The sequence below is a fragment of the Artemia sp. Qi Xiang Cuo genome, chromosome 10, assembly GCF_049724085.1.
Source record: "Artemia sp. Qi Xiang Cuo chromosome 10, ASM4972408v1, whole genome shotgun sequence".
NCBI lineage: Eukaryota > Metazoa > Arthropoda > Branchiopoda > Anostraca > Artemiidae > Artemia > Artemia sp. Qi Xiang Cuo.
This window is the reverse complement of record NC_142803.1, coordinates 42064799-42076868: the sequence shown is the minus strand read 5'-3', so window position 1 is coordinate 42076868 and position 12070 is coordinate 42064799. Positions and strand designations below refer to the sequence as shown.

The 12070-nt window shown below is 35.2% G+C and overlaps 1 protein-coding gene across 1 annotated transcript in view; it reads right to left on the bottom strand.

Moving 5' to 3' along the window:
• Positions 1-12070, bottom strand: part of LOC148947776 (uncharacterized) — an 83064-nt gene that overhangs the window by 49611 nt on the left and 21383 nt on the right. Inside the window, exons 3-4 of the mRNA XM_089095430.1 lie at positions 10987-11178; positions 7017-7144 (exon numbers count right to left, since the gene is read on the bottom strand). Of these exons, the coding sequence (XP_088951556.1) occupies positions 7017-7144; positions 10987-11178 (320 nt within the window). The remainder of the gene's footprint in view (positions 1-7016; positions 7145-10986; positions 11179-12070) is intronic.

The window sequence follows — 12070 nt, the reverse complement described above, 5'->3', positions numbered from 1 at the left end:
CGTTCCCTTTAACATACTTTTTGCAATTTCCTTACGAAAACTCATAAAATGCCTTGAGGCACCACAATCCAATTTTAGCGTCATTTTCAGAGTGTAAAACCTTGAAACCATAAAAGGTTCACAACTGAAACCTCCATGATCAAAAATCCTGATAGTGGTGTTTAAAATCCCCTTCTTGAACACCTCTCTATCCAGTCACCCTTGCAAGTGGAATGCAAAAAAAAAGTCTAAAAAAAATTCATCCGAATACAAAGCTTATTCGTTAATGATAGAAGCAATTTATTTTCATTTCAACACAAAAATTTATTCCGAAACCAAATCTTGTAAATTACGAAAAAGTGCTTGATACCGAGACGCGTCTTTTTTTCTTTCTCTTTTTTTTTCACAGCACTAGTCGGTCACTGGAACATCGTAGCACTGAAATTGATAACCTTTTGAGATTCTCGGAATTAATATTTTACTTCCCCCACTCCATAAAGGTGTGCATTAACTGGGGACTGGTTTGATGTTACATAGCATACTTCATCCGAAATTTCCAAATAAAAAGACGATTGGTTCACTATTCAGACGTGCTAATAAGTATAATGATCGCTGCCTACACAACATTCTTTTAGAATTTTTTATTTCAGCAGAAATTTTTGAGCCTGTGCAGCTTTGGTTTCTTCCCAATTCCTTTCAATATTTCTTCCAATTCTTTCTGACTTTAGTGCACTCCTAAATTATTAAATTTATAACTATAACTCCTAAACTATTCCACTCCTACTAAATTTAACTCCGACCAGAGTAAAAGCTATTTCTAGTTTTAGAGTTGAGGCCCAAATTCAACGACGCTCCCTCCTCCCCATATACACATTAAAAACAATAATTATAATATTTGACTAAGTGCAGGGAAACAAATTAAAATCTGGTTATTTAACCACAGAAACTGGATGGAGTCCTACTTAAATCAAGTAATTATTAACTCTGCCATGCACGAAAAGATACATGCAAACAGCATCCCGAAAGAGAAGCGTTTCCATTGGCTGTCAGTGAAAGAAATTAATTGCAATTGCGACTCTACCGGTTCTTTGTCTTTAGTGAAATTAGTTTGGCTAGCCCAAATGAGTAATATAAGTTAGAATCTCCAAACGAAGCGAGAAGCATGTTTTGAGCTTCTAATCAGTACTAGTTAAAACTATTTCTTAGGCCTTGGGTTGAGTTCAGTGACACAAGGCCTAATTAAAATATGGGCGAGTTATATAAGGATTGAGTCAAAAGAGGGTTGATTTAAACGGGGGTCCAGCGTATCGAGGGTTTCGTTAAATGGGGTTGAGTCTTACGAGGATTCAGTTAAATAAGGTTGAGTTACACGATGTCGAGTTAAACACGGGTTCAGTTGCGCGGAAGCTGAGTTACTTTGATTCAGTTACACCCACACCCCTTTTATAAAATGTATAACATCATTGCAACACTGTCATGTTTTTGTGCTCTTGAAATGGTGGGCACTTTTGTGCGCACTGGCGGGGCATGTGCCCCATTGAACATTTTGTTTCACGAGGGTCTATCCTGGATTAAATCGTTAACATAAATGACCTGTTTTATGAAGTAAAAATGTGCATTCCAAAGTTTTGTGGCCATTTCTCCTTTTCGTAGTGGTGAACCCAAATCCCAGTCAGAGATCCCAGGAACAGCATGCTCGGACTCGCTGATGAAGTACTTTAACTACGCTACCATTTGACCTAGCTTTGCTGGAGACAAATTCCTGTTTTATTTTTAAAGAGACCTTTCATGGTTTAATGTGAACTACTCGGTGCGAATGTTTCCAAGCCTAGATTTTGTTTTTTTCGAGTCTACACAGATTGTCCAGATAGACACACAAAGAATGGTGTTATTTATTTTACTTTAGAGTTGGTTTTAAAGAAGTGGCGTCAAATTTGTTTATTTATTTGTGCTTTTTTGCTGGGCAGAGATGGGGTCCCGTATTACCTGATTTTGGTTAATTAGCAGTGACAAATGTCATCAGGATATTCTTTTTTTTTTCGATTTATTTTGTATTTACCTTTCCCTTTTTTCAGGCCATGGAACCCACTGGGGAGAGGGGGGAGACTATTTTGTGTTTTTGTTGTTGTAAGTATATTGATAATAAACGAACTTAGAAATTGGGATATACCTTATAAGGATAAAGTACACTATAATATACTAAAATATACTATAGTGGTAAGATATATGGTAATGTGATTAGCAATACGTACAAGCAACATTGCCGGGGTTAAGATATGTAGGAATGTTAATACTTAGTTTGGAATGGAATCAAGTTAAGCTGGTTTATGATTTTTTCCAATTTACATTCTGTAAGAAAAAGAAGTTTTTTTTAAAACTGAAAGTGAAGAGCAACATTAAAACTTAAGAGAAACAGAAATAATCTTGTACATGAAGAGGGCTCCGCCCCCTCTCAACACATCTATTCTGGCGAACTTTTGACCAGTTCTTACCTGAAAAGATTCAATGGACAACAAATATAGTCAGGTGGTATCTACGAATGTTTTATTTGCCGACTGTTTTTCAAACCTTTAAACCAAAAATTACATGATTTAAAGCAAAGGCAAATAAACAATCCAACCTTAAAAAAAGAAGGGCTGATGAAAATCCACATTTTAGTGTAAAGAGCGAGAGGTTGGGAAGGCTTTTTCACGGCTGAGTGGGACACTTCTAATTGTCTTTTTTTTTACAGCTATCGTAATACCTACGATGCTCTGACAACAAAAGAATCCATGCCACGCCTTGCGTTTGGTTTGATTTTAACCCTCTGGTAGCGTCTTTAAGAGCATAGGAATCACTTCCAGTAGTGGCACAGAGCTGTCATTCTTTTGCCACGTCTGGTAATTGGATTTTTACCAGTTAAGTTAAATCTATAAATAGTGATTTATCATTTTGATTATAGTAGGATTGTTCATCTATACAAATTGGCTATATTTTTATTATGACTTTTCTTGTTTCATTTTTTTATGTGGAAAGATCGATTTTCTAAAATCAGTTCCATTTTCATTTTTATTTGGCTATAAAAAGAATGGTGTTAAACATTTTATTTTCGAGTTGGTTGTAAAAGAATGATGTCGCCACCGAAATGGCGGCAGCTTCCGTCTTATATAAAATAATTTATGTTCGCTTTCACTTTTGATTTTTAATGTATTACTGGCTATAATTTGAACAGTTTTTCTTGTATCTAACCCATGTTCACTTTAACAACAGAGACACTTGAAAGGGTGAGTCTAAGGCGCAGGGGCATGCTTTTTACTTTTTGCCCTCGATCCTTTTCTACAGAGAATCTCCTTTCCTTTCTTGATCCTTTCCGGCCTTAAATTAGGGAAAGTTCGTACGGTAACAACTTTTTATAGATGAAATAAAAATTAACGAATTTTCCATATTTGATATAAGCATAAAAAGTGAATATTTTATGTGTATAATGATATCAAAAATTCAATTCTTAATGTTTCGTTTTCTATTGATATGTGTAACTTAATCCTATGCATGAGGGGGGGGGGGTGTTATGCTAAAGTTTCAGCAGATTACTTTTGCATCGTACAATCTCGAAAATCAACCCTGAAAAGGCACATCTGTAATATATATATTTTTCTCTTAAATTATCACGGTTCATTTTTTTAGGGTTTCGGTTCGCATTGGTACAGGTAACTGTATCCTATACATGTGGGGGCCCTACGCTAAAATTTCATCATATTACTTCTGCATTGTACTGTTTCGAAAATTAACCCTGAAAAAATGCCTTTTTTAAGGGGATGGTCTGAAATTCCAAAAATAAGATCGTGATATCTAAGTAGTAGCTCAAGGTGGGGGGGGGGGGAGAGAGAGAGAGGGAGAGAGAAAGAAAGAGAGAGAGGGGGGTCAGTAAGACAAATACTCCTCCAGGGGGATGCCTCCCATTCCTTCCACCTTTGAAGGTAACCACGTGAATTTTGCCGTCTATTCCACAATAAAAAATATTTCTAAAATAAGATGGGACCTATAATACCCTTAGCATCTATATTACATGCTTAGTTCAAATATATTCTTCCGAAACATGAGATTTAAGTTGGTAAATCCCTCATCAATATTGACCTGAAGAACCTCTACTGAAAAGTTCGAAAATTTGGTCCCACAAGGCTTCAGCCAGGGCTTCCTCAAATGGGATGGAAAGAGGTGATAAGAAAATATTTGAAAGAAGTGGAAATTGAATTGGAGGGAGCAGGGAGTAAGATCTGAATTGAGTTGTCTGCAAGGGAGACTCCAAGAGCTGTGTTTTACAAAACATCATTGATGAGCCAAAAACCAAGAATCAAATTTGAAGAATGAGATTGGAGGGGATTGGGAAATATTCGTATTTTTTCCTCCCAACGTGTGCTTTGTTGCAGAGCTTAGATGTTCTCTAATGTTCTTATACAAACTAACCCCCCTCTTACGCCCACGTTTTCCCAAAACACATCCAATCAAAATTTGCCATTTTGTTCAGCGTAATTGATTTCCAGATAGAAATTATGATTTTGAGGATGACCACCCCCGAGGATGAACCCCCCCCCCCACAGCCATCAGGGTAAGGGTTATAAGTTATGCCCCCGGGGCATATAAGGTTTTTTATAGAAAGTGTTGTCGTAGAAACTTCAAAAAGGGCTCATTTAATTGGAAACTGAAAGAACTAGTGCCCTTTTTAATAGTCGAAAGTGAATGGAGATCAACTAACCCCCCTCTCACGCCCATCTTTTCCCCAAACACATTCAATTAAAATTTTGAGATAGCCATTTTGTTCAATGTAGTTGAAAGTTCTGGAAATTATGATTTTGAGGATGACAAACCCCATAAACCCCCCAAGACAAGGGTTGTAAGTTAAGACCTGGGGGCATATAAGGTTTTTATAAAAAGCGTTTTCGTAGACTTCAAAAAAGGTTCATTCGATTGGAAATTGAAAGGGCTAGTGCCCTTTTTACTAGTCGAAAGTGATTGGAGGGCAACTAGCCCCCCTCTCAAGCTCACCACTTCCTAAAACACATCCAATCAAAATTTTGAGATAGCCATTTTGTTCAACGTAGATGAAAGTTCTGGAAATTAGGTCTTTGAGGATAACACTTCCCCCAGAGCCCTTAGGGCTAAGGTCGTAAGTTATGCCCTGGGGGCATATAAGGTATTTTATAGAAAATGTTGTCGTACAGACTTCAAAAAAGGCTCATTCAATTGGAAATTGAAAGGGCTAGTGCCCTTTTTGATAGGCTAGTTGAAACTGATTGGAGAGCAACTAACCACCCTCTCACGCCCACCATTTCCCCAAACAAAACCAATCAAAACTTTGAGATAGCCATTTTTTTCAACGTAGTTGAAAGTTCTGGATTATATGTCTTTGAGGATGATCACCCCCCCCCCACAACACCCCTCATGTCAAGGGTTGTAAGTTATACCCTGGAGACATTTAAGGTTTTGATAGAGCGTTGTAATAGAAACATCGAAAACTCCGAAGGGCTAGTGCCTTTTTTAATAGTCAAAAGGGATTAGAGGAAAACTAACACCCCTCCCACGCCAACCATTTCCCCGAGAACATCCAATAAAAATTTTGAGATAGCCATTTTGTTCAACGTAGTTGAAAAGTCCGGAAATTATGTCTTTGAGGATGACACTACCCCCACAATCCTCAGCGCAAGGGTTGTAAGTTATTCCCTGGGGGCATATAAGGTTTTATAGAAAGCGTTGTCGTAGAAACTTCAAAAAGGACTCATTCGATTGGGAATTGAAAGCACTAGTGCCATATTCAATAGTCGAAAGTGATTGGAAGGCAACTAACGCCCCTCTCAAGCCTAGCATTTCCCCAAACACATTCAATCAAAATTTGAGACAGGCATTTTGTTCAACGTAGTTGAAAGTTCTGGAAATTAGGTCTTTGCCAGCGTTGTTGTATAAACTTCAAGAAGGACTCATTCAATTGGGAATTGAGAGGGCTAGTGTCCATAATAACAGTCAAAGGCGATCGAAGGGCGAATCCCCCCCCCCCCATACCCTTCATTTTCCTAAACACTTATGATTAACATTTTGATATAGCAAATTTATTGAACGTAGTTGAAGGGTCCGGAAATTATGTTTTTGAGTATGACAGCTCCCAACAGCCGTCAGGGCTAAGGTTATATGTTATGCCCTGGGGGCATATTATGTCATATAGAAAGTGTTGGCGTAAAACTAATAGAAATTTTGAGATAGCCATTCTATTCAAAATAGTCTAAATATCATATAACAAGACTTTTGGGGTTGAAAAGAACCCCAAAAATTAGGGGTAAGAGTTGTAAGTTATGCCCAGGGGGTATTAAAGGTTTTTATGGAAGGGATGGTAGTTTAACTTCAAAACAGATTCAGTCTTTCCCCCTGAAAACGACTAAGTCAATAAAAAACGAACAGAAATTAACCAAAATAATTTCTTTCACAAAATAAGCTTTTCAAAAAAAGTAAAGAACTCCATTAAACCAAAAATGAACAAAAATAAAATCAAATAATCTACCAAGCATACAATTACCGCAAATCAGTATCAGTAAATAAATGAATCTGAGTAGGGTTCTAAACCCTATGCTTTCCAAAAGCCAAAATATAATTTGTACTTTACTGAAAAAAAAATTCTTTTTTTAATGTTTTGACTTATAACTTTCAGAAAACAAAAATTAATTAAGATTTTAAGGAATGAAAATCAGCATATGTATATTAAACTGACAATGCACATTTTTTTTCGGTAAATTCATTTGATTTTTTTTTCAGTAAAGCACAAATTATATTCTGGCTTTAAGAAAATATAGGGTTTAGAACCCTACTCAGATTAATTTCTACTCGTGTTGAGTTTGACTTATTTTAATTTCTGTTTGTTTTGGGTTTCACTTATTTATTGATACTGATTTGTGGTAGTTGTATGCCAGGTGGATTATTTGATTCTATTTTTGGTTTATAGGAGTTCTTTACTTTTTTTTCAAAAACTTATTTTGTGCAAAAAGTTTTTTGGATTAATTAAGAACAGATAATACCTTTCCGTGAGATGCAGATGTCCATAAACTTAAGCGAGCCCTTTTGGCACCGAGATCCCAGTTAGTACCAAGATCTGAATCTTCAGTGAAAACACTGGGGCTTCTACTTACGTTTGCACTGCTCTCGGCTGAAAAAGCAAAAACATAAATTAATCATCGATTAAAATAAATATAAAATAATTAAAAAGAAAATAATGTTAAAAGGAACCCCACACCATACAATATAACTTATCATAAAGTTTTCAAGAATTCTTCAGCATTTGGAGTTGCAAAACCCCCCTTTAGTAAAACGGACACACATTTCCACTTTGACAAAGGGGCGCGCATTCCTTTTTCTCCCTCATCATTAACAAAAATGGTAAACCCTATTAAATTACGGCTATGGCGTCATCAATAGACTCCAGAGGCGAAAGCCTAAAAAGTTCAACACTAAAGTACACAAACTGATCGGCAAAGATGTTGATAACTTTGTGTTATCAAGGGATCAACACACTTCCCAAACTAAAAATCTAAAAACGATTTTCCTGAACACACCAAAAAAACAACACTCAATTAAGAATGTGGGATTCACAACCCCCTCCCTGCAGAAAAAAGAAGTCCATATTGCGATGCCCAAACGAAGGGTGTAAATAATTTTTTCTTGAACATAATGTTAGAAGGCAAAATTAAAACTTTCCAATTTTGTTTCTGAACTTAAGGATTTGAATTTCAATAATCTCGCTAATTACAAATATGGTCCAATTTAATTCCGAAGATGAAAGATATTGAGGGCTATTTCTTGATATTTGGAGAGTCAGGCACAATAGCAAAACGCTTTCTCAGCCTGTTAAAACAGTCAAGAAAAAACACCGAAGGGCTCAGACTATTATGATAGAATGAAATCAGACTATTATGATAGATAGAATAGAGTAAAAGGATAAACTATATAAGAATGGTTAACACGGGTGAAAAAGGAAGGGACAAGGGCCACAACAACCATTCTTTTCTTGCTTGAGAAAATGTTGAACAGTAATACTTTGCTAGGAGAAGCAGCTATTCATACAAGCTGGGAGATTATTCTCCCATTGTTTATAGAATTACTGTAGTAACAAAATCAACACTCAAAAATGTTTCAGTGAGTTACGAAAAAAAAAATTAGTAATGAAAGAAATTAACATAAAAGATCTACTTTCTTGGTATTTTTTGCAGTCTTGATTATTTTTTTTTGTGTGCTGAAACGTGTCAAAACTTTTTAGGTTCATTTAACTAAAAGACATATTACTGACCTAAATATAAAACAGGTGTCTGAGAAAACTGTAACTTTGATAAGTAACATATTACTGAATTCATCTACAACTCCGCACTAAGCCCTTTTTTGTCAATAAAACTAGTTTGGATTATCATAGCCAACGTAATATTGTTTACAAAGATTGATGGGTCTTCAAGGTTTTTTTATTTCATTTTTTATCTAGAACAGATGGTAGTGGAAACTCGGTAGAGCTCCTTAGATTACAGATTAATAGTTCTAACACCCCTTTTAAGGCTAAAACAATCAAAAGCCAACCTCACGCGCTTTCAACAACCCATCTGCCTCTTAACATTTAAATCAGAACAGTTAAGGGGTATAAAAAGTGCCTCCAGGGGCGACATGATACATACAGTCCCAGGGACAATAGTAAAATATAAGGCAAATAGTCCCTTAATGCGAAGCTTAACATATTCACGTCAAAGGACTTACAATCTATCGAATGTGAGGCCCTGAGGTAAAGCCCCACCCAGAGTAAATTTAATCTTTGACCCATTTTGGCCAATGACCCGAAGGTTGGTCTCTCGCATCCTTTGATCAAGATGATTGTCCTGAACTAAGTACTCATCTCCCAGAGGCGTTTGATTTTCTCCAAAGCTGGTAAATAAGAATTTAACTGATTATTGATGACGAATCTGAGGCTAATATTGAAATAGAAAACCATAAAATACCAACTTATCACGTAAATATTTCAGAAATAGTTTTTGATTTTCACCAAAGTTGGTATCTGACGATTTCTGAAGGTGCTGATTACAAATCTGAGGCTAGCATACCAGTACAGAAGTCCAAAACCAAAACAAATATTCAGAAATACTGTTTGACTTTCAACGAGTGGTTGCATAGTCTGAAGTCCAGTGGTCCCGAGCCGATTGAAACTCCAGACAGGCACCTCAAAATATAATGCTGGTTTCTGACCACTTACTAGTTTTCTTATTCAGTTATTTCACCTTTATAGTTGGTCTAATCGAATACGGTATACAAACTTGGAAATTTTTTAATCACAATCCAACATTTTAGTTCTTAAGCAAAGTAAGTTTCCAAAAAAAAAAAAATCAAATATTACAGCAACTAGCAGATGATAAAAGTAAGAGCATTAGAAAACTGACAGTAATTTAAAAAAAACATTCTTATAAAGATTATCTGTAGGCTATAATAAAAAAAAAAAAAAAATTAAAAGAATGTCCAAAAGAAAAGCAAAAAGCAATATTAAAACATGAAACGAACAGGTAGAGGCAGGCAGTAAACCATGCTTAGAGCAAAACGAAACGAATTTCAATGAATGAATGGACAGATATTAACGCAAAAAACAAATTAACCAAAACAAATATAAATTAAAAATAGTTAAAACTTAAAACTTATCTCATCTCACGCTTATCTCATCTGCAATAAATAAAAGTTGGACCGACAACTTCCTAAAAGCTAAATACTGAGACGTCACTCAACTCATACACTAGGTGATTTATTGCTGTTTCATTTTTGAGTTATTTCTGCTCATTTTAGATTCTATTATCTTCCTTTATTTTGATCTAAAAAACTTTCCTTAAACTTTTTTTTTTAATTTGAGTAATAGTTGAGATACAGATTAAATAATCTGCCCATTATCGAATATCTTGGTTCATAGAGAAATAACGGTTACGTTGGTCATATGGGAACCACAAAGTTCTTGATTATGGGAATTGCAAGTTTAGGCTTGAGAATTGGATATCCTGTTGGGATGGACTACAAAGTGGAATCAAGAGGGCAGAATGGGGTAAAATGTGGATATCATTCATTACTAGTAATCAGAGCTGAATGAGGGGCATAAGTTCCCAGAAACACCAGGACCAATGATGCTAATTCTAATCAAAGGTAGAAGAAAACAGATACACAACATATGGCCACAGTCGTGCATATGTCTTGTATATGACAAATTTGGTGAAATCTAACTAAAGAATTTTTAAGTCAATTTCTTCTAGCTGGATCAAATTGCTTAAACCAAAAATACCATTAAAAGTATATCAATTTAAAAAAACCTTCTGATGTTATGTACATCAGCAAAAATTAATTTATAATAACAAAGTTTTTCAGATGGAAGTGACGAGCAAAATCGAAACAAACCAAAATTACTGCTTCTTAGCATATCAAATAATCCGACTCACGATACTTACTTATATTGGCGGAATCTTGAAAAAGTAATACTCTACTGAAAACGCTAAATAGTGCATGATCTTTTTAGAGTAGAAACAAAACTCTTTAGGAGTGTCTTACAGTAGAAAAAATAAAGTGTTTTAAGATGTTTTTACGTGACTTGAATAGGCTTAATTTGATTCCTATTGTAGAATATCATTTTGAAGACAAATCTAAAGGGAGTAGAAAATAAAGTAGAAACAGTAGAAAAATAGTGTTTTAAGATGTTTTTACGTGACTTGAATATGCTTAATTTGATACCTGTTGTAGGTCATATTTTGAAGACAAATCTGAAGAGATGGTGAATGGTTTATATCTATAACATATTTATGCATATTACATAAAAAGTCAAATTTTATTTGGTTGACCTTTAAATTGAGGTAATCCTGAAGTAAATTTTCATCTTTTTCTGTATTATTTGTATTTACGACCAATATAGTAGTTCTAAAATTATGTATGTCCTTCTGAATATGATGTTTATACAACCGATTGCAAAATTAATAGAAGATTGCTACTTACCAGACTCATTCTGATCTAATCTTCTTTTTCGATTTAAGTCTAACATTTTGAAAGAGGATTTACGCTTGGATTGGTATGTAGACTGAAGTGACACATTTAAAGGCACTGCCAAAGTAGATAGATGGGAGTCGTGTAGATCACTTTCCACAAATAGTGAGGACGAAATACTTGTTGATGTACTCATATTGTCACCTAAAACAAGAGCAATGGGTCAAATAGAACTATATAGGCTACTAGGAATTAACATATCTCCAAGAGGAATTTTTTTGTGTGCTCCAGAATATTTCCGCAGAGCTTGACCCACACCTTTTGAATTGAGGTTATCAAGTATTTTGCAGTAAGTTGCATCAAGACATGGCTAATTGTAGAAAAAGAAAAGTCAAGACAGATAGTCCAAGTAATTGAGAGGCAAATGTTTAAATGGCTGCGGCACGGGTAAATGGCGGGAGTAAGTATGACTCTCTTATTCGACACATACTGAGCAGGAAAGTTGCACAGTTACTGTCCAGGAAAAGCAGGATACAAACAAACCCCTTATTATTGTATATCCTGGTTCTATTGGTAGGGCCTCTGTCTCCTACATTACATGGAAAATAATTTGCACCTTCAGCCGCGAGAACTTTAATTTAACTGTTTTTATGAAATTTATGCTGCTAAATCACATTGACTTGCTACGATTACCATTCTGACCTACACATGATAAATACTGATTATTAATTTGCAAATTCTCTTAAATGCTTAGTCAGAGAGCAATGTATATGTATTGAAGTCTTCTCCAGCTGAAATAAATGTTTTCGCTAGAAAATCTATATTGCATTAACATAACAAGATGGCCAAATATACCTTTTCTCATGTCACTGAAATCATCCCTGAATAAAATCAGTAGAAACACTTTCAAGGCAAAAGCCTAGAGTCGAAACAAGCTGATTTTCCAGAAGGGCCAAATTCTTATAAAATGCTGATATACTTTTCTCATTTAGTAGGGTATTAATCTTCCGGTCAACACAGTATTTTTTACCATACAAGACAAGAAATAAAAAAAAATAACACTAAGCGGTGAATTATTTCACATATCTGTCTCATA